At 50.6% G+C, this 20,810-nt stretch overlaps 1 protein-coding gene and 1 non-coding gene across 3 annotated transcripts in view; both read left to right on the top strand.

Moving 5' to 3' along the window:
• Nucleotides 1-1,261: 1,261 nt before the first annotated feature.
• PARN (poly(A)-specific ribonuclease) overlaps nt 1,262-20,810 on the top strand; it is a 33,166-nt gene continuing 13,617 nt past the window's right edge. For both annotated transcript variants that reach the window (XM_060260805.1, XM_060260806.1), the window contains exons 1-14: nt 1,262-1,469; nt 4,937-5,014; nt 5,655-5,734; nt 6,734-6,801; nt 6,888-6,969; nt 7,905-7,965; nt 9,446-9,611; nt 11,240-11,305; nt 12,465-12,503; nt 14,024-14,066; nt 15,379-15,459; nt 15,638-15,694; nt 17,964-18,041; nt 19,468-19,511. In XM_060260805.1, the coding sequence (XP_060116788.1) occupies nt 1,451-1,469; nt 4,937-5,014; nt 5,655-5,734; nt 6,734-6,801; nt 6,888-6,969; nt 7,905-7,965; nt 9,446-9,611; nt 11,240-11,305; nt 12,465-12,503; nt 14,024-14,066; nt 15,379-15,459; nt 15,638-15,694; nt 17,964-18,041; nt 19,468-19,511 (962 nt within the window). In that variant the 5' untranslated portion in view covers nt 1,262-1,450. The remainder of the gene's footprint in view (nt 1,470-4,936; nt 5,015-5,654; nt 5,735-6,733; nt 6,802-6,887; nt 6,970-7,904; nt 7,966-9,445; nt 9,612-11,239; nt 11,306-12,464; nt 12,504-14,023; nt 14,067-15,378; nt 15,460-15,637; nt 15,695-17,963; nt 18,042-19,467; nt 19,512-20,810) is intronic.
• Nucleotides 16,510-16,581, top strand: TRNAP-GGG (transfer RNA proline (anticodon GGG)). Its single transcript has one exon. It is a non-coding gene; the product is annotated as a tRNA-Pro (tRNA).

Here is a 20,810-nt window from a genome sequence, read left to right as displayed (position 1 = left end):
ATAAACGATGCTAGCAGTCTTGCAGACTGGAGGCCGTGGCTGCCACAGTGAGAACACATTAAAAAAACCGGACTGATCTCCGCCTTTGTGGTGTATTTATTGATTAAATGCAATGGGGCAGCCGCTCCGCCCCCCCCCCGCCACATATCTGTGTTTTAGTTTCGTTCTAGTGGGTGGAACGCTTGTTTCAGTTTGACGTTTTGGACGTTAGCTGCACTTGTAGGTTGTGGGAGTTGTCCCCCTGCAAACAAAGGGTTGATATTTTGAACCTGCTTGTATCCGCTGAATGGACTTGAGGAGGGGTGCTTGGATGAGTAAACTAACCCGGGAGCCCACAGCCAAAGGGGGGAGGGGCGTTACTGCTTTAAGTTCCTCCCCAACTTGCACCCAACAAGCTTGGGGTTGCCAATCTCCAGGTGGGGCCTGCAGTCTACTGGAATTACAATTGATCTCCCGCAAGCAGAGATTATATTCCCCCGGAGAAAATGGCTGACTCGCAGGGTAGACTAAGGCCAATGCCACTGATTGCCCCCCCCCCCTCAAACCCTGCTTTCCACCACGTTTTGCCCCACCCAAATCTCCAGGAATTTCCCAACCCAGTGTTGGCAACGCTGAAACTGGCTCCTTGGGTCGAAGGAAGCAACACTCTGGAAGTGAGTCCGGTGGCTTCCCCCTTTCCAGGCTAATGTTAACCTCTGCACACGCTATCACCTATCACCTGCAACCTGGATGTTAACTGGAGATGCCAGGGATTGACCCTGGGACCTTCTGCATGCCAAGCAGAGGCTCTGCCACTGAGCCATCCCTTCTCCATGACTCTCCAGGGTCTCAGGCTGAGGGGGAGGGACGGTGGCTCAGTGGTAGAGCATCTGCTTGGGAAGCAGAAGGTCCCAGGTTCAATCCCCGGCATCTCCAAAAAAGGGTCCAAGCAAATTGGTGTGGAAAACCTCAGCTTGAGACCCCGGAGAGCCGCTGCCAGTCTGAGAAGACAATACTGACTTGGATGGACCAAGTGTCTGATTCAGTATAAGGCAGCTTCATATGTTCATATGTTCACACGTGCACGGGAGCAGACACCAGGCGCCCTTCCACGCGTGGCATCCCCGGGACCCTCCTGCGACTCTCGATTCTTGCACGGCAGCCCCGCCCAAGTGAGGGCAAAAAAAAAAGGGCAAGAGGAGCTCGGGTTCCGCGACTGCGCATGCCCGAGAGCGGCCGCGCACGCTCAGTCGCGCGAGACATGAGCCGGCGGAGGCGGTGTAGTGTCGTTGACGTCATCATCTCGGCGACGCGGAACACGTGGCCCAGACGCGCCGCGGGGAGAGGGGGTGGGCCGGAGGGGGGTTGTTTGTTTCCGGAAGTGCCTCGCTGGGCCTGAGCGGAGAGGCGGCCGCCTTGGCCTGACCCGGCCCGGGGAGGGAGAGGCCGGCCAGGAGCCTGAGCCGCGGGCATGGAGGTGACCAGGAGCAGTGAGTTCTCCGGCCTCTGAGCATGTGCAAAGTGCAGCCCCTTGACTACCGAAGGGGGGGGCGGGCGCTGGGCGTGGCCTCCGACCCCCCAAGAAAGTGGGCGGCAGCCTCTGCGGAGGGACGGCAAAGGCCAGGCGGGTAATGCGGGGAGGGGGCTCCAGCTGCCTGGACGGGGAAATGTGGCTCTGCTTGGCCTGCACAAGGCCCCAGGTTCAATCCCCGGGGGCAGCAGCTCCAGTTCAAAAGGCCCAGGCAGGAGGGGATGGGAGAGACCCTGGGAGAGCTGCTGCCAGTCCGAGTAGACAACACGGACCTTGATGGGCGGGGGGGAGGGTCTGATTCTGTAGAAGGCAGGGGGGGGACCATGGCTCAGTGGAAGAGCCTCTGCTTGGCATGCAGAAGGTCCCAGGGTCAATCCCTGGCATCTCCAGTTAAAAGGATCAGGCAGGAGGTGATGGGAAAGACCTCAGCCTGAGACCCTGGAGAGTCCTGGAGAAGGGCCATAGCTCAGTGGAAGAGCCTCTGCTTGGCATGCAGAAGGTCCCAGGGTCAATCCCTGGCATCTCCAGTTAAAAGGATCAGGCAGGAGGTGATGGGAAAGACCTCAGCCTGAGACCCTGGAGAGTCCTGGAGAAGGGCCATAGCTCAGTGGAAGAGCCTCTGCTTGGCATGCAGAAGGTCCCAGGGTCAATCCCTGGCATCTCCAGTTAAAAGGATCAGGCAGGGCCATCTCCAGTTAAAAGGATCAGAAGGGCCATCTCCAGTTAAAAGGATCAGGCAGGAGGTGATGGGAAAGACCTCAGCCTGAGACCCTGGAGAGTCCTGGAGAAGGGCCATAGCTCAGTGGAAGAGCCTCTGCTTGGCATGCAGAAGGTCCCAGGGTCAATCCCTGGCATCTCCAGTTAAAAGGATCAGGCAGGGCCATCTCCAGTTAAAAGGATCAGAAGGGCCATCTCCAGTTAAAAGGATCAGGCAGGAGGTGATGGGAAAGACCTCAGCCTGAGACCCTGGGAGTCCTGGAGAAGGGCCATAGCTCAGTGGAAGAGCCTCTGCTTGGCATGCAGAAGGTCCCAGGGTCAATCCCTGGCATCTCCAGTTAAAAGGATCAGGCAGGGCCATCTCCAGTTAAAAGGATCAGAAGGGCCATCTCCAGTTAAAAGGATCAGGCAGGAGGTGATGGGAAAGACCTCAGCCTGAGACCCTGGGAGTCCTGGAGAAGGGCCATAGCTCAGTGGAAGAGCCTCTGCTTGGCATGCAGAAGGTCCCAGGGTCAATCCCTGGCATCTCCAGTTAAAAGGATCAGGCAGGAGGTGATGGGAAAGACCTCAGCCTGAGACCCTGGAGAGTCATGGAGAAGGGCCATAGCTCAGTGGAAGAGCCTCTGCTTGGCATGCAGAAAGTCCCAGGGTCAATCCCTGGCATTTCCAGTTAAAAGGATCAGGCAGGAGGTGATGTGAAAGACCTCAGCTTGAGACCCTGGAGTGCCATGGAGAAGGGCCATAGCTCAGTGGAAGAGCCTCTGCTTGGCATGCAGAAGGTCCCAGGGTCAATCCCTGGCATCTCTAGTTAAAAGGATCAGGCAGGAGGTGATGGGAAAGACCTCAGCCTGAGACCCTGGAGTGCCATGGAGAAGGGCCATAGCTCAGTGCAAGAGCCTCTGCTTGGCATGCACAAGGTCCCTGGTTTAGTTCCTGGCATCTCCAGTTCAAAAGGCCCAGGCAGGAGGTGATGGGAAAGCCACTGCTGGCACGAGTAGACAAGACTGGCCTCGATGGGCTGGCTGGTCTGATTCAGTAGGAGGAGACTTCATCTGTGGTGGGGAGGGGCTGTGTCTCAGGGGCAGATGATCTGCTTTGCATGCAGTGGGTCCCAGTTTCAATCTGCAGCATCTCCAAGCTAGAATGGACCAGGCAGGAGGTGATGGGAAAGACCTGTGCCTGAGACTCTGGAGAGCCCTGAGCAGACAAGACTGGCCTCGATGGGCTGACAGGTCTGATTCACTCTAACAAAACTCAAGCAAAGGAAACCCGCAGTATTGGGGGTTTCCTTTGGTTAAGCTTGATTACCCCCCAGGACCCCGTGTGTTTGCTGATTTGCTCTAAGGCAGCTTCGTGCATTCAAGTTTACTTGTTGTTTATCTCCTGGCCACAAAAAAGCTTCAGCCTCTGTTAAAGGGATGGGGCATTTTCCTCCTGGTTTGCTGGCAACTACTACTCCTGATAGTCTCAGCAAGGCTTGACAGGTGGAGATGAGAAATAAATGCTCCCTCCTGTACCACCGGCTATTATCCTGAATGGTGAAACGGAACCTCCAGATGCAGTGTATCACTGAACGTTAGTTGCTCTGTGGGCGGGCAGTTCCCAGAGATTGCAGGGCAGGTGAAGAGAGGCCTTGCAGTACCTTCTTTTCTGTCATTGTGAGAGCACATAGCAGGATAAATGCAAACACACAGGCTTCTGCCGGGTGAGGCTGCAAGTCTGTCTTTGTCTGCTCAGCAGCTCTCTCGGGTCTCGTTAAGATCTTTAACATCACCTGATTCTTTGGGCTGCAGACTCCAGAGGAGGTACTTTGAGTACCGAACACAGGAAGCTGCCTTCTGCTAACTCAGGCCTTGCCTACTCGGAATGGCAATAGCTCTCTTGTCACTGCCTGCCTGACCCTTTGAACTGGAGATCCTGGGAATTTCCGCATACAAAACAAATGCTCTGCCCCTGTGGGAGACATGATGCCAGGCCACACTGGCTCATTGGTCTCTTCCGGCTGTCCCATGCCTGGTACTTTTCCTCCTTGTTTTGAAAGTGTCTCCTCAGTAACACGTGTCGAGAAGATCTTCCTTGCCCAGTCCTTCCCATAATTGGGCACTTGTGGCAGGACTATGTTGTCTTGTGCCTTCTGTAGTTCTTGTGACACTGAGACGGCTGCAGCAAGGGAATTGTCAGCTTGCTTGTTCCATGTCAGGCAAGGTGCTGCTAACACTTTGCTAGCAGGGACCCCTGAGTGAAGTTAAGACGCCTCTCCCACCCTTGTCAACTCTTTGGTGAGACCGGCATGTCTTTTCCATGACCTCCTTCCTCAGTTTGTGGGAGGAGTTGAAGAAAAGTGAGAATGGGCAGGTAATGCAGAAAGACGGAGGGGCTGCATATTCTCCGACCATCCCCAGCCGCGTCCTCATCAGAGTCTGGCCGCAAGACCAGTAAGAGGGAAGCCTGCCTTTTCCCACACTGGTGTAAGGGGTCCCCCAAGACATTTAAAACGGGAAAGCGTAACTTGTGAATGGGGGTAAAGTGTATTAACTGGATGAAGGGAAGATTCCTAAATGATTAATCAAGCTTTCAGCAATGCCGTCTTTGGATTTCAGAGCTTCAGGGGTGGAAAGAAAGAAACTTTTAAGTCTGTCCCACATCTGCGGAAGAACATAGTAATGAGGTGGTCTGAATTTCTTTCCTTCTTCTCTTGACTGCCTACAGATTTTAAGGATAATCTCAGCAAAGTTTGTGAAGCTATTGAAGAGGCGGACTTTTTGGCAATTGATGGAGAGTTCTCAGGTACTGCAGGGCCAATAACTTAAGTTGTGGAATTTCTTTTGTTAAACTATGTTGTAAGGGTCTGAGCCTGCAACATTTCTTGGGTCACTTCTCTGAAAAGTTCCTGCTTCATGAACTGTAGCCAAACTGCTGTAATATTGTTAAATGCCAAATCACTGAATTTTGGGTCAGTCCAGCAAGATATTCAGTCTCTAGGGGGCCTGTGAAGAATGAAAGTTTTGCATCCTTTTCCTTTTTTTGTAGGGATGGTAAATCAGGGTGTAATTGGTGGTCTCTTTGTAACAAAAAAGCCCTAACCCGAGACGCTGACTGTTTTGCCTCACTGAGTGACTTCAAGAGGTTCCTAAACCTTTTAATGTGTGTTGTTAGATGAGAGTCAGCGTAGTGTGGTGGTTAAGAGCGGCGGACTCTAATCTGAAGAGCCAGGTTTAATTCCCACTCCTCCTCCTCCTCATGAAGCCAGCTGGGTGACCTTGGGCCAGTCACAGTTCTCTCAGAACTCTCTCAGCCCCACCTGTCTCCCAAGGTACCTGTTGTGGGAGAGGCAGGGAAAGGCGATAGTAAGCCATTTTGGAACTCCTCAAGGCGGAGAAAAGCGAGGTATAAAAACCAGCTCTTCTTATTGTTTTGTAATGATTAGGAATCAGCGATGGACCATCTGTCAGCGCGCTGACCAATGGCTTTGACACGCCCGAAGAAAGGTATCAGAAGCTGAAGAAGGTAAACATGCTGTTCTCTCCCTGAAAAGCTCTTGCCTGTGGAGGCGCAGTGTAACCTATGAGAGCTTTCTGGTCTTTTCTGTGCTGAGGGGAGTACTAAAGGGAAACTAGACCCTTTTTTGGCTTTTTTTTGTGTGCATGATGAGTTGGGGACTAAAGTTTAATTATGTAGAAAATGCCAGCAAAAACAGAGTTCAACACATTTCGGTTCTCAGTATTTGTTATGCTTTGGATATCTAGCCAAGAATTAAATATTGTAAAAAAAAAATTCTGTTTTTTACATTGAACAGATATCACTGTTCACAATTTGGGATTTGCCTGTTATCTGTGAGATCTCTTTTATCTATCAAAGAGAGCAGAGCAGTTGTAGGTAGAGTTCGTTTCCTTTTCTACTTGTTCACCTCAAGGAATGAGGATCTGTTCTTTACCATCAGGAAAAATCCTCAGTGGATTTCTTTTATCCTCTGTAAATGGTTCTTGTTAGGGGATTCCACAATTATGTTTGTGTAAAAGGGTGTGGGATAGGACCGTGGCCACAGGGGCCCTCCTGAATTTGCCTGGCCACCTCCCCTCCCGGCCTCTGGGACCCTGGGGCAACCAACGCTGCCCTCCTCCCCTGCAGCCCGCAGATCTCTGGGACGTGTGCTGGTACACTTGAAAACAACAGTTCATTAATACATGTATGTATCGGGGTTTTTGTAGCAGGAACTCCTATGCATATTAGGCCACATACCCCTGATGTAGCCAATCCTCCAAGAACTTACAGGGTCTTCTTACAGGGCCTACTGGAAGCTCCAGGAGGATTGGCTACATCAGAGGGGTGTGGCCTGATATGTAAAGAAGTTCCTGTTCCAAAAAAAAGCCCTGTATGTATCAAAGTTTACATGTTGCAACAAAGACTAGAAAATGGGTTCTGTGTAACATAAGGCATTCCGCTTGGTCCTCAGCTCCGAATGAAGCTCTGAACAGATTTACTTCGTCCCTCTTTTTTCTTCTCTAGCATTCCATGGGTTTCTTGCTGTTCCAGTTTGGACTCTGCACTTTTAAATATGACCTCACGGAAGAAAAGTATGTTGCTCTCCTGATTTAATGCTTTTAAATCGAGACCTGTGAACACAGGGTCACCTGACTTCTGTTTCTCTTACCCTTCCTAGGTACATCATGAAATCATTTAATTTCTATATCTTTCCCAAACCTTTCAACAGAAGCTCGCCAGATGTCAAATTTGTCTGTCAGGTTAGTGAGAAAATCGGTCAGTGCGCTTCTCTTCCTTCTTGGCCACGGAAGCCTCCCAAAACCCCTTTTCTGCCCTGCAGGTTTAATTTAATTTAATTTTTAGATTTATATCCTGCAAGCAGCCTCAGGCCCTGCGAAACCTTGATAACTCCCACAGGGGCTGGATCTCCCATGGGGGCTCATTCCACCAGGTAGGGGCTCACACCGAAAAGGCCTTGGCCTTCGGACCAGGGACTATGAGAAGATGTTGAGCAGCAGACCTCAGAGCCCGGGGGGGTGGGGGGTTCATATGGGAAGAGGCAGGCCCCTGGCCATAAAGGGCCTTATTGAGCTGAGACCATTGATTTCTCACTGACCATTTCTCATTGATATTGAGCTGAGACCCATCCCTAATTATGTGTAGGCTGTGTGAGCCAAAAGGAAGTCTAAAGTCAATAATGGTGGAGATTCAATGCAGTACCTGAAGGCAGTGAGCTCAATGCTGCTTTATTTGCCTAACAGACAGGCAGCTTCTTGGAAGATAGGTGCTGCTCAACCAGCCACAAAGATCATATTTGAGATGGCCTTAAGCTGCTGGTCCCTGAGAGAGAAGAAGGAAGGGGGCTCAGCAAATGTCAAGCAGCCTCCAAATACTGGAATTCTCGGGGCGTCCTGGATGCCTGGTCTCTCAGAGGAAAGAAGGACCCCTGTAACGTGTGGTGCCCCAAATGTGCCATAGCGCCCCAGTCCCAAAGAGGTTGTACCTTCAGTTGTGGGGGCCATAAACGTCATGTCAGCTTTCCTGCCTGGGACTCTCATTCTATGCAAGGAGGCATTTAGCAGTTCTGTGATTTGCTTTGTAGCAGCTGTGTAAGTTTTGACCAGAGCTTTTATTGGGCTCCACTGACCTGTGCCATCTGTCATAAAAGCTGTTTTCTTTCTCTTTATTTTCCCAGAGTTCAAGTATAGACTTTTTAGCAAACCAGGGATTTGATTTTAATAAAGTTTTTCACAACGGTAAGCCTTCTTATTCCCCGTCTCTTGGAAATCAGTGTCGTAATTTCTCTTGCTTGCAGTGGGAGATCAGCTCCCGCCTCCCTGTGCGTGCAGAATCTAAGTTGTGGCAAATCTCTTCAGATAAAGAAGTGCTTGGAGAAACGTCGACTGCAGGGTGACTTGATAGAGGTTTACAAGATAATGCATGGGATGGAGAAAGTAGAGAAAGAAGTCCTTTTCTCCCTTTCTCACAATACAAGAACTCGTGGGCATTCAATGAAATTGCTGAGCAGTCAGGTTAAAACGGATAAAAGGAAGTACTTCTTCACCCAAAGGGTGATTAACATGTGGAATTCACTGCCACAGGAGGTGGTGGCGGCCACAAGCATAGCCACCTTCAAGAGGGGGTTAGATAAAAATATGGAGCAGAGGTCCATCAGTGGCTATTAGCCACAGTGTGTGTGTGTGTGTATAATTTTTTTTGGGGCCACTGTGACACAGAGTGTTGGACTGGATGGGCCATTGGCCTGATCTAACATGGCTTCTCTGATGTTCTTATGCTTCTGTAGCAGAAGTTCCCAGTCTTTTAAAGCCCATAAACACCTGTTAAATTCTGAGACAGGGAGTGTGGTGGATACAGCCACAAAACAGCTGCTTCAGGAGGCAGAGCCAGCCACAACATTTCTGCCGCCACTGAACCTTCAACTACCCAGTGAAGAGCCGTCTGTTGTGGTGGGGGCTGCTGCTGAAGCAACATTTTTAAAAACCTGCACAGCCAATCAAGTCTACAGCGGCCAATCAGAAGCCCTGCTGGGCAAAAAAACTGCACCTGTTGCCGCCCACATGTGGCAGGCACCAGGAAAGGTGTCAGTGGTCACCATGGCAGCCACAGGCACCACGTTAGGGACCCCTGCTCCAAAGGAACCACTGAGCACCGTGCTACGAAGACTGGTCTTTCCCTTAAGCAGAGCCTGCTGAATTTTGTCTGTGTGGTGAGCAGTTCCTGAATCTTCAGGGCCCCAAATAATGCGTCCAGGTCCCTTTTTCTGTGCTTAGTGGAGTACGCTGATTTTTACTAGACGCTTGCATAGTTTCCTGTGGCAAGTGAGGGTTACATTGGGTGGCAAGAGGAGAAAAGCATGAAAAAATCTGGGTTTTCTAAGATTTGGCTCATGAAGAGGTACATGGAAACAGACGAAGCAAAGTAAAATAACCTTTTTATTAGTGTTAATTGCTCCGAGCCAGCTACCTTTGGGGGTAGATTTCTCTTCCGCATGCACTCCTGACCTCTCTTTGACATTCCTTGCCAGTAGGGGGTGTGACAGCTTCCCTCAAGCTCTGAACTTGCCTCTGTTGACCAGGATTCCTGGCCTCAGAGGGAGAGAGAGAGAGAGACATAGAGGTGGCCCAAGAGCAGGGCGGCATTGCAGTATGATTGTCAGATCTGGGAGGCTCTGCTTCGAATCCTCTCTGCCACAAAGCACTTTGTTCTCTTCCAAAGGAATCCCTTATTTAAATCGAGAAGAGGAAAGGCAGCTGCGGGAGCAATACGATGAAAAGCGTTCTCAAGCCAACGGTGTGGGGACTTTGTCGTATGTGTCCCCCAACGCCACCAAGCATCCCGTGACTATCCCGGAGGACCAGAAGGAGTTCATTGAGAACGTGGTGTAAGTGGAAACCTACAGCTCAGAGTCTGTAATCCGCTTGGGGTCTTGGTGTAGCCCCCCCCCCCACACCCCCCACCCCCGCTGCTTTTAAGATGAATGTATTTGGAACAACCTTCTTGCTGCGGCACACCTGGCACTAAATCTGCCATCTTTTTGGCACCCTTTGCAGGGGAGGCCGATAAAGTCCTCCCTGGCTATGCAGGGGGTGTGGTACGATTAGCCATTCTGCGCCAGGACTTTTGGGGTCAGGTCTATTTGTTCTTTCATGTTTATATGTTAGTCTTTAAATAATTTTTAACATTTAATGGTTTTATCTATTTTACAGTTTTATATTTGTTTGGCTTTGGACACTATAGAAATAATAATAATAATAATAATAATAATAATAATAATAATAATAATAATAATAATAATAATAATAATAATAATAATAATTTTGATGATATTGGATTTATATCCTGCCCTATACTCTGAATCTCAGAGTCTCAGCGCAGTCACAATCTCCTTTACCTTCCTCTTCCATAACAGACCCCTTTGAGGTAGGTGGGGCTGAGAGAGTTCTTGCAGCAGCTGCCCTTTCAAGGACAACTCCTATGAGAGCTATGGCTGACCCAAGGCCATTCCAGCAGCTTCAAGTGGCGGAGTGGAGAATCAAACCTGGTTCTCCCAGATAAGAGTCCACTCACTTCACCACTACACCATACTGGCTCTCACAGCAGCTGCCCTTTCAAGCTCAACCTCTGCCAGAGCTATGACTGACCCAAGGCCATTCCAGCAGCTGCAAGTGGGGGAGTGGGGAATCAAACCCAGTTCTCCCAGATAAGAGTCCGCACACTTCACCACTACACCAAACTGACTCTCCTTTCTAAATCAGATTTTATCAGTTAAAGAAATGTATGCATGTCCCCTCCCCCCCTTTTCCACTTGGTGTTCTGAAATCCTTAGTGCGAGAGCAGGCAGAAGGCCTGAGGTTCAGTCTCTAGTCTCCCCAGCTGAAAGCCCCTTGGGTGGGCAACAGTGCTGAGAAGGACTTCTGCTTGCAGTCCCAGTCAGAGCAGAACCCAAACAGAAAAATGCTCGTTCAAACACTGACTATATGAAAGGCTATTATGAATATTCAGCTGGGCATTTGTTATGCAGATGCGCCTGCTGACTGCTCTCCTCTTTAAGGCCACTGGAGCTAAAGGGAGGTTGTGACCCCTGTGCTCTTTCTCCTCCCTAAGAATTCCAGTAGCTGCTTTCCCTTTCTGCAACACCCATTCCACACTGGCACTCACAGAACCTCTTTCACTTGAATCTGATGTCGTCTTTGGCTCATTCCATGCCATGAAGAAAGTGCCATGCAAACAAAACTTGTGCTTACCCCCTGGTCAGCCTCAGGGCCACTCACTGGAAGGACGTAGAGGCTCTGGCTGCCTTTGGAAGGCTCCGCCTCCTGATTCTAGACTTGTCCAATGAGCAGTGGTCCATTTTGAGTCCTCCTGACTCATATCTACACCAGAGAAGCTCACTGAAAACATTGTACCCTTTTTTTTTTTAAACCGACTTATTAGCTCTCTTTATTTGATAGATTTCCGCACAGGATTTTAGGTGTCTCCCAGCACCTTTAATTTCTCTCGTTCTTTCAGAGAACGGATAGAAGAGCTCTTACAGAAGGAAGAAAGCACAAGCTTGGAACTGGAGCCGTGCACAGGGTGAGTTTGCCCCCAAAACAATTGCGGACACTTAGCAATGTTTGTGTTTAGCTCACGGCTTTTTTTTTGCAGAAAAAGCAGAGCGGGACTTCATTTGCATGATAGGCACACCCCCTGATGCCAGGCCAGCCGGAACTGCGTTTCTGGACATTCCTGCTCATAAAAAGCCCTGGTTTAGCTTATTTGTGCATCAGGATCAGTGGCAGCTAGCAGACAAGACATAAAAACAAAGGGCAGCCTTGGAAGTAGGTATGGCTGCTATCTAAAGGACAGTCAGCACTCAGTAAAAGAAGACAGATGTCAAGTTTCCACCTCCTCAAACCCATGTCTAAATAGTCTATTTGAGTCTCATTTGGAATACTGTGTACAATTTTGGTCACCACACCTCAAAAAGGATATTATAGCATTGGAAAAAGTCCAGAAAAGAGCAACTAGAATGATTAAAGGTTTGGAACACTTTCCCTATGAAGAAAGGTTAAAACGCTTGGGGCTCTTTAGCTTGGAGAAACGTCGACTGAGGGGTGACATGATAGAGGTTTACAAGATAATGCATGGGATGAAGAAAGTAGAGAAAGAAGTACTTTTCTCCCATTCTCACAATACAAAAACTCGTGGGCATTCAATGAAATTGCTGAACAGTTGGGTTAGAATAGATTAAAGGAAGTACTTCTTCACCCAAAGGGTGATTAACATGAGGAATTCACTGCCACAGGAGGTGGTGGCGGCTACAAGCATAGCCAGCTTCACGAGGGAATTGGATAAAAATATGGATCAGAGATCCATCAGTGGCTATTAGCTACAGCATATTATTGGAACTGTCTGGGGCAGTGATGCTCTGTATTCTTGGTGCTGGGGGGGAAGTGGAAGAGCTTCTAGCTCCACTGGTGGACCTCATGATGGCACTTGGATTTTTTTTTTTTTTTTGGCCACTGTGTGACACAGAGTGTTGGGCTGGATGGGCCATTGGCCTGATCCAACATGGTTTCTCTTATGTTGTTATGGGTCAGGCAGTCCTCAGAATCCACCCACCAGAACAGCAGAGGGAAAAGCAAAAGAAAGACCCTCTGGTATTTGGGGAAAGTCAGTTGATGTGGGAGGGAGACAGCAAGCCAGAGCTGTTCTGTTGGGTTCACTACCTTCTCTCTCTCTCTCTCTCTAGATTCCAGAGGAAGCTGATCTATCAGATGTTGAGCTGGAAGTAGGTGTCCCTGCCGCTGCCCACTGTGAAGCCAAGAGGGCTAGGGAGGTTCCGTGGCCCCTTGTGGGTGGGTGTGCGTGGGAGATGGGCCGCTAAGAGGTTGGCCAGCCTAGCAGGCGTGTCCGGACTCCAGCATGGGGGCGTGGCAATGGCAGCAGGAGCGGCTGGACCATTCAGAGCAGCGGTGGGTCTCAGCGCCCTCTCTGCTTCCTGGTGGACCACGCTGCTCTCACGATTTGCACATGGGACTGTCCCCGGAACTAACACCCTGCATAGCGTCTTGCGTGGATCTTTTCCACCGAGTGCTTTTGTGCATGTTGCAGCCAGGCAGCAAGCAGGGAGGGAGCAAGGCTCATTCTGGAGCACTTGCGGGGGGGGGGGGCAGATGCAGGCATTGGAAGCGAAGCAGGTCTGGGGCTGACCAAGCCCTCTGTGGAAGGGCTCCTGGGAACTCTCTTGGGTGCAGTTGAAGGGAAGCCAGACACCAGTGTGCAAAGAGTGAGGACTGTGTGCAAATGTGGGCACGGAAGTCTTCTGCGAGTCTGCTTTCAGTCCCCCTTCCTTTCTGAGTCCCTTACGTGGCCTGGGACCAACATACCTGCGGGACCGTCTCTTTCCATTTATGCCCAGGAGGTCGTTATGTTTGGCCTCCTCGCCTCAGCTAGGGCCAGGGCTTTTTCAGTCGTGGCCCCAACCTGGTGGAATCAGCTCCCTATTGAGATCCAAGCCCTACCTGGCTGATTAGCCTTCCGTAGGGCCTGTAAAATGTAGCTGTTCTGCCAGGCTTTTAGCTGAGGCTGTGGGCGTCTATTCTTGATCTCCTCGGCCAGCACTGTCGCCTGTGCTAGGAATTGGAATACAAACTGCCATCCCTATGAGATATCATAATGTGAGATGGCTAGGCTGGGCAATATGTGATGTCATGGTCATCTGAGTGCTGTGGAGTTGTCTGTTTTAAAATGTTTTTATTGTATTTTATTGTTTTATTATATGGTTGTACTCCGCCCTGAGCCCTACGGGGAATGGGCGGAATAGAAATTCACAAAAATAAATATAAATAAATGAATAAAGAGCTGTTTCCTGAAGGGCCCCCTTCCTGGACTTTTGGCTCTTTTCCTGGCAGTAGAAAGGGGGAGGGGGTCATGGCAGAAGGGGTTTCCTTTGCAGGCAGCAGTTTCTCCAACTTGTGCACACCTGCGGAGGGCGGCTTCTGTGAGTCTCAGGCCTCCCCAGGCTGCTGGGCCACTTTTGTTTCCAAACCCAGACCCAGAGCAGCTAGCGTGCGGCTTCCGAAACAAACTGTGACGGGCACTACGGTAGAGTCCGGGGCACCTGAAGGGGGGGGTGCGCTAAGCTTTCAAGAGTCAAAAGCTCCCTCCGTCAGAGACCACGGGAGGGGGGAGGGCTCTCCGTGACCGGGTGTTGTCTGTCTTGTTGGCTTTCATTTTATTGATTGGAAGGTTCACATCCCGCCCTTCTTCGTGCTTCAAGGTGGCTTATGATAACGTGTTTCATTGCAGGTATCCAAAAGGTATCCATGTTGAAACTCTGGAAACGGAGAAGGTACATTTAAAAAAGCTTTCTGTTTTATCAAAGCCAAGTCTGCCACTGGGATTTGGTGCCTTTGGGAGGAGGTCGGACAGGCCTGACTTGGAGCAGGAGCAAAACTGGTGGCCGGCAGGCAGGACCCAGCCTTTCAGAGGATGTTGTTTTGTTCAGGGAATGGTTCAGGTTGCCCCCACAGCAAGGGCTGCCTTTTTCCATCTGAAGCGGGCCTGACAGTTGGCCCCCGACCTTACCCCCCCCCCCCCCCCCATGATCTAGCCACAGTGATTCATGCAGTGGTCACCTTCAGATTGGACTACTGTAACTCTCTCTACGTGGGGCTACCCTTGACTCTGCTCCAGAAACTCCAGCGGGTGCAGAATGTGGCAGCCTGCTTATTAGCATCGAGGCCTTTATGGGTGCAGATGCATCCGGCGCTGCCCGGACTACACTGGCTACCTCTTGAGTATCAGATCTGTTTCGAAGTCTTGGTTCTTACCTTTAAGGGCCTTTACAGCCTGGGGCCTGCATATCTTCGGGGCCGCCTCTCCCCATATCAGCCCCCCCCCCCCCCCGCCAGGTTCTGAGGTCAGCTGCACAACATCTTTCTGTGAGCCCTGGTGCTAGAGACACCCGAATGGTTTCAACAAGGTCCAGGGCCTTTTTGGTCTGGGCCCCCACCTGGTGGAATGAGCTCCCACTGGAGATCTGGGCCCTGCGGGGCTTATCTAATTTTCGCAGGGCCTGTAAAGACCGAGCTCTTCTGACAGGCTTTTAATTGATCCAGCGGGTGTCCCCTGAACTCATCGCTTCCCCCAGCGCCTTGACCATCTAGGCGTTTATGTTACGCTGAACACTGCCAGCCTGTATGTGCTTTGTGACTTATTGCCAATGACGTGGATCATGCTTTCTGTTATTTAGTTTGGATGTCGTCTGTTTGATGTTTTGTAAGGTTTTTTTAATGTTGTGAGCCACCCAGAGCCGGCTCGCAGGCTAGGGCAGGGTATAAATCGAAAAATAAAATTAAAATTTGGCCAGTCTTGGCTCAGTCACAGATTCCCAGCAGTTCCACTCTTAGGGAAAATTGTTTTCCAGAAGAGGCTTAGGAAGGGGGTGGGGGTGGGAATGTAATTTCAGGCACTTGCTGTGGCACCCGCATGATGGGGCAGTGGCAGCTTCATGGGAGAGGCCAGGCATGCTGAAAAGGGTCTGGTTGCACAGGAGAATAGTAACCCTCCAGCGTGCCCTGGGGGTGGTTGGGGGGATTGACAGCTTTCCCCTGAGCTTCAGCTGCGGCAGGCCTCGGGTCACGCACCTGTCTCCTCCTCAGAAGGAAAGATACATCACTGTCAGCAAAGTGGATGAAGAGGAGCGCAAGCGTAGAGAGCAGGTCAAGCAAGCGAAAGAGCAGGTGTGTGTGTTGCGGGGGGCAGGGTGACCAGCCAGTCCTTGGTTTCCAGCAGTGCGTGGTTTGCTGTCTGGCTGGCAAGGCTGAGAGTTGCCAGGCCAAACTGCCTCGTGGCTCATGGGCAACGTTGCCTTCTGGCTGTGAGTGAGCAGAGAGCACCTTTGGATCCACTCTTTTGCAGGAAGAACTGAACGACGCCGTGGGGTTTTCCCAAGTCATTCACGCGATTGCCAGTTCTGTAAGTCCTCCCTCTGCTAACCTCTTTTGGGCGAAATGGTTCAGTGGGAGGAAAACTTCATTGTGGGCTGGGAGCGTGGGGCTGCTGAGTGTGGGAAAGGTGCTGCCGTCTCACGCTGAAAACGCTGAGGGCCGGGGTGGTTGTAGTGGTTAGTGTGATAGTTATTTATTCGTTCAGCAGCACCTTTTAGACCAAAGTTTTATTCAGAATGGAAGCTTTCATATGCATGCAGACTTCATCAGGCAGTGGAATGGGGTACAGGGAGCAGAGCACGCACGCATACGAGAGCTGACATCCTGAATGAACCTTTGTTGGTCTTAAAGGTGCCACTGGACTCCTACTTTGTTCTGCTGCTTCAGACCAACAGGGCTGCACCCCTGGATCTATTTATTCCTTTGTTAGTTTGTTGCAGTTATATCACTCCCTATCCCACCATGGGCTCAGGGCAGCAAATAGTGTAAATTTGGGGAGTGACGGTGGCTCAGTGGTAGAGCATCTGCTTGGGAAGCAGAAGGTCCCAGGTTCAATCCCCGGCATCTCCAAAAAAGGGTCCAGGCAAAGAGGTGTGAAAAACCTCAGCTCGAGACCCTGGAGAGCCGCTGCCAGTCTGAGTAGACAAGACTGACTTTGATGGACCAAGGGTCTGATTCAGTAGAAGGCAGCTTCATATGTCTTCGGGGAGGGACAGTGGCTCAGTGGTAGAGCATCTGCTTGGGAAGCAGAAGATCCCAGGTTCAATCCCTGGCATCTCCAAAAAAGGGTTCAGGCAAATAGGTGTGAAAAGCCTCAGCTTGAGACCCTGGAGAGCCATGAATGGGGCTGTGGCTCAGTGGTAGAGCATCTGCTTGGGAAGCAGAAGGTCCCAGGTTCAATCCCTGGCATCTCCAAAAAAAGGGTCCAGGCAAATAGGTGTGAAAAACCTCAGCTTGAGACCCTGGAGAGCTACTGCCAGTCTGAGAAGACAAGACTGACTTTGATGGACCTTTGAGGGTCTGATTCAGTAGAAGGCAGCTTCATAGGTTCTGTTATTAAGGGAGAGGTGGTGGCTCAGTGGTAGAGCATCTGCTTGGAAAGCAGAAGGTCCCAGGTTCAATGCCTGGCATCTCCAACTCAAAAGGTTCCAGGCAAATAGGTGTGAAAAACCTCAGCTCGAGACCCTGGAGAGCCGCTGCCAGTCTGAGTAGACAAGGCTGACTTTGATGGACCGAGGGTCTGATTCAGTAGAAGGCAGCTTCATATGTCTTCGGGGAGGGACAGTGGCTCAGTGGTAGAGCATCTGCTTGGGAAGCAGAAGATCCCAGGTTCAATCCCCGGCATCTCCAAAAAAGGGTCCAGGCAAATAGGTGTGAAAAACCTCAGCTGGAGACCCTGGAGAGCCGCTGCCAGTCTGAGGAGACAAGGCTGACTTTGATGGACCAAGAGTCTGATTCAGTAGAAGGCAGCTTCATATGTTCATATGTAAATAAAATACAACAAATGTATAATTAAAACCAGTTAAATAAAACAAGATGGCAGCAAAAACAAACACACTGCTCAGAGCGGTCCAGTGTGCCTCCTGTTGAATGTTAGCAGGATAGCAAGCATCTGTAATATGGGCAGAGGAGAGTGAGGTGTGATCTGGGAATCCTCACGGTGGTTGTGGAACCTCACTGGGTGACCTTGGGCCAGGCACACACACTCAGCCTCATCTCCCTCATGGGGTGGATTCGGGGGGGGGGGGGGTCGCCGTGTTGATCTGAAGCAACAGAACAAAGCCGGAGTCCTTTAAGACCAATGAAGCGTGATTCCAGGTTTATATGCTTTTGTGTGGTATCTGAAGGTGTGGGCCTGCACATGAAAACTTCTACCCAGCATTAAATGTGGTTGGTCTTAAAGGTGCCCAGCTAGACTGCAATTTCTTTCTGTCTCCCAGGGTGGTTATTGTGAGGGTAAAATAGAGAAGAGGACAAAAATGGTGTAAACCGCTGGATATCTCCATTGGGAAGAGAGCAAGGTGTAAACGAAGCAGACAATCCGAACTGCTTGTTAGATTCCCCTCCTCCTTCCCACACCCTCTCCCTCCATGGGGCCCAGAGCAGCGTGTGCCTTCCCTTCCATCTGGACGCTAACCCTGTGAAGTGGGCCAGGCTTACCCATGGAGCCTTACGGCAGAGGCCTTTGCGATCCTAATCCGACACTCAAAGCAGCTTCTCAGCCCCTGGAGCCCCATTGTTTTTCTCAGTGGTCCCAGTGTTGCTCTTGCAGTGGCTTTTCGAACTCTCCTCCGCAGGGCAAGCTCGTGGTCGGCCACAACATGCTGCTGGACGTCATGCACACCATCCACCAGTTCTACTGCCCCCTCCCAGAGGTGAGTGGCTTTTGTGCTTCTAACCCGATGCGGAAGGCTGCTCTCCTTCCGTGTCCTTCTCACGGAGAGGCCTGTTTGTCCAAAACTTGGTCTTCCTTCCCACCCCGTCAGGCAGGTGTTCTGGGAGTGAAAGTTCCTGGTAAGTGAAGTGGGATGCAGGGATAGAGCAAGATGGGTGGCCGCATTAGTCTGTCCGTAGCAGAAGAAAAGAGCCAGATTCACCACGTGACTCACAACAGCTCCGACCCTGCCACAAATGTTGTGTCTTTGAGGTGCTTCTGGGCTCTGTCCCTTTTCTGCTGGGGGGGGGGGGATTCTTGGTGAAGCCGGCTTCATTCTCTGCCCATGAATGCCCAACAGAAGGACATCTTCCTGGATCCCTTTCTGGCTTCGCTTGGTTGATGTGAGGGACGGTGGCTCAGTGGTAGAGCATCTGCTTGGTAAGCAGAAGGTCCCAGGTTCAATCCCCGGCATCTCCAAAAAAGGGTCCAGGCAGGTAGGTGTGAATAACCTCAGCTTGAGACCCTGGAGAGCCATGAATGGGGCTGTGGCTCAGTGGTAGAGCATCTGCTTGGGAAGCAGAAGGTCCCAGGTTCAATCCCCGGCATCTCCAAAAAAGGGTCCAGGCAAGTAGGTGTGAATAACCTCAGCTTGAGACCCTGGAGAGCCATGAATGGGGCTGTGGCTCAGTGGTAGAGCATCTGCTTGGTAAGCAGAAGGTCCCAGGTTCAATCCCCGGCATCTCCAAAAAAGGGTCCAGGCAAGTAGGTGTGAATAACCTCAGCTTGAGACCCTGGAGAGCCATGAATGGGGCTGTGGCTCAGTGGTAGAGCATCTGCTTGGGAAGCAGAAGGTCCCAGGTTCAATCCCCGGCATCTCCAAAAAAGGGTCCAGGCAAGTAGGTGTGAATAACCTCAGCTTGAGACCCTGGAGAGCCATGAATGGGGCTGTGGCTCAGTGGTAGAGCATCTGCTTGGTAAGCAGAAGGTCCCAGGTTCAATCCCCGGCATCTCCAGCTAAAAGGGTCCAGGGAAGCAGGCGTGAAAAACCTCAGCTTGAGACCCTGGAGAGCCGCTGCCAGTCTGAGTAGACAAGACTGGCTTTGATGGACCAAAGAGGGTCTGATTCAGTAGAAGGCAGCTTCATATGTTCATGGGGAGGGACTGTGGCTCAGTGGTAGAGCATCTGCTTGGGAAGCAGAAGGTCCCAGGTTCAATCCCCGGCATCTCCAACTAAAAAGGGTCCAGGCAAATAGGTGTGAAAAACCTCAGCTTGAGACCCTGGAGAGCGGCTGCCAGTCTGAGTAGACAATACTGACTTTGATGGACCGAGGGGGGTCTGATTCAGTAGAAGGCAGCTTCATATGTTCATGTGGTCAAGTTCTTCTTCACATGCCATTAATTGGGTTGCTCTCGTTTTGTTTTAGGAACTCAGTGAATTTAAAGAATTAACAACGTGCGTCTTTCCAAGGTAGGCTCTCTTTCCAGCTCGTTGGGGTATCCCTGATCCACAGTACCGGTAGAGTTTGATACAGAAATTCGCAAGAGCACCAGCTCAGTTGGGTCTGGTATGCAGGCCGCACCTAATATTCTGGACCTTCAGAACGAACAGGGATGCCTTGGTGGTGGCCCCAGCACCTCAGAGCATTCTGCCAAAGTCCAGATCTGCAAGTTCCGCAACATGTAACTCTCGTCTTAGAGTTTTAACGATGGTGTGTTGATTGCTAAGCTTGTAAACCGGGCTCTTAAACTGCTGTTGTCTGTTGATGGTGATTGATGAGCTATGAGAAGAGATGCTGGATGCGTTTCCCCCCGCAAATAGGTTTGTTTTTGTGCTGCTGCTGCTTCCTTCTCTCTTGGGGGGGCTGCTAATTTGTTGAGACTGGATATGTCTCTTTGCCACTGGGTCCTTCCTCCTGCCGATGTGATGTTATCTTTGACTGTCCTTGACCTCTTATTGTGCAGCATCTATGCATATTTTCTTTATGTGATTATATTTGTATCCTGCCTTCTGACAATCAGAGAATGCAATATAATGAACAAAAAAGGATCACCATTAATAAGACAGGTAATACAAGAAACAACTACTGTGATGTGCTGGCTAACAATACAGCGGAGAATGAACTTCCATCCAGGTGCTCATAGGATTTTCCTTGTAATAATCAAATGTGAGAATGGATCTCTGTTATAATACGTAGTACAAAAATATATTTGCAAAGGTTTTTAAGTTATTTTATTAAATATAGTTCGCCAGCACATCACAGTAGCTGTTTCTTGTATCACCAGTCAGAGAATGCAAGGCAAGGCGCACTGGATTAGGCAGCCATGGGTGGGCCTCATCTCTGGCTTGGTTGAACCCAGTCATGTGCTCCCCACCATATTCCAGGGCCCAAAAGGGGCAGCGCTCAGTTCTCCGGGTAGGGGAAACAGTGGTGGGGGATATTTCCCTTTCTTTCCCACAGCACTGACTCGCACCTGATTTGATCCTCGTCCAGTTTCTGCCGGTCATGGGGAAGTCATACGTTGAGGCACCATTCCCCGGCCACTGGATGTCCTGCTCAAGCCAACTGGCAGTTTCTGAGGTGTCACTACGCTTCCCTTCCCCCCCCCCTCCCTTTCCCAGCTGTGCAATTTGAGGGGCTAGAAACTTGGCATTAAAAGAATTCGCACTATAGTGTTGGCTTCTGCTCCTAAAATCACAGTGCAGGTTGAGGTAGTCTAAGTGTAAATACTCAGCCTTATTTCTTGTTTCTGAGACAGCAGGTATGTG

The sequence above is a fragment of the Heteronotia binoei genome, chromosome 20, assembly GCF_032191835.1.
Source record: "Heteronotia binoei isolate CCM8104 ecotype False Entrance Well chromosome 20, APGP_CSIRO_Hbin_v1, whole genome shotgun sequence".
NCBI lineage: Eukaryota > Metazoa > Chordata > Lepidosauria > Squamata > Gekkonidae > Heteronotia > Heteronotia binoei.
The sequence above is the reverse complement of the archived record's forward strand: the minus strand, read 5'-3'. Positions and strand labels throughout refer to the sequence as shown.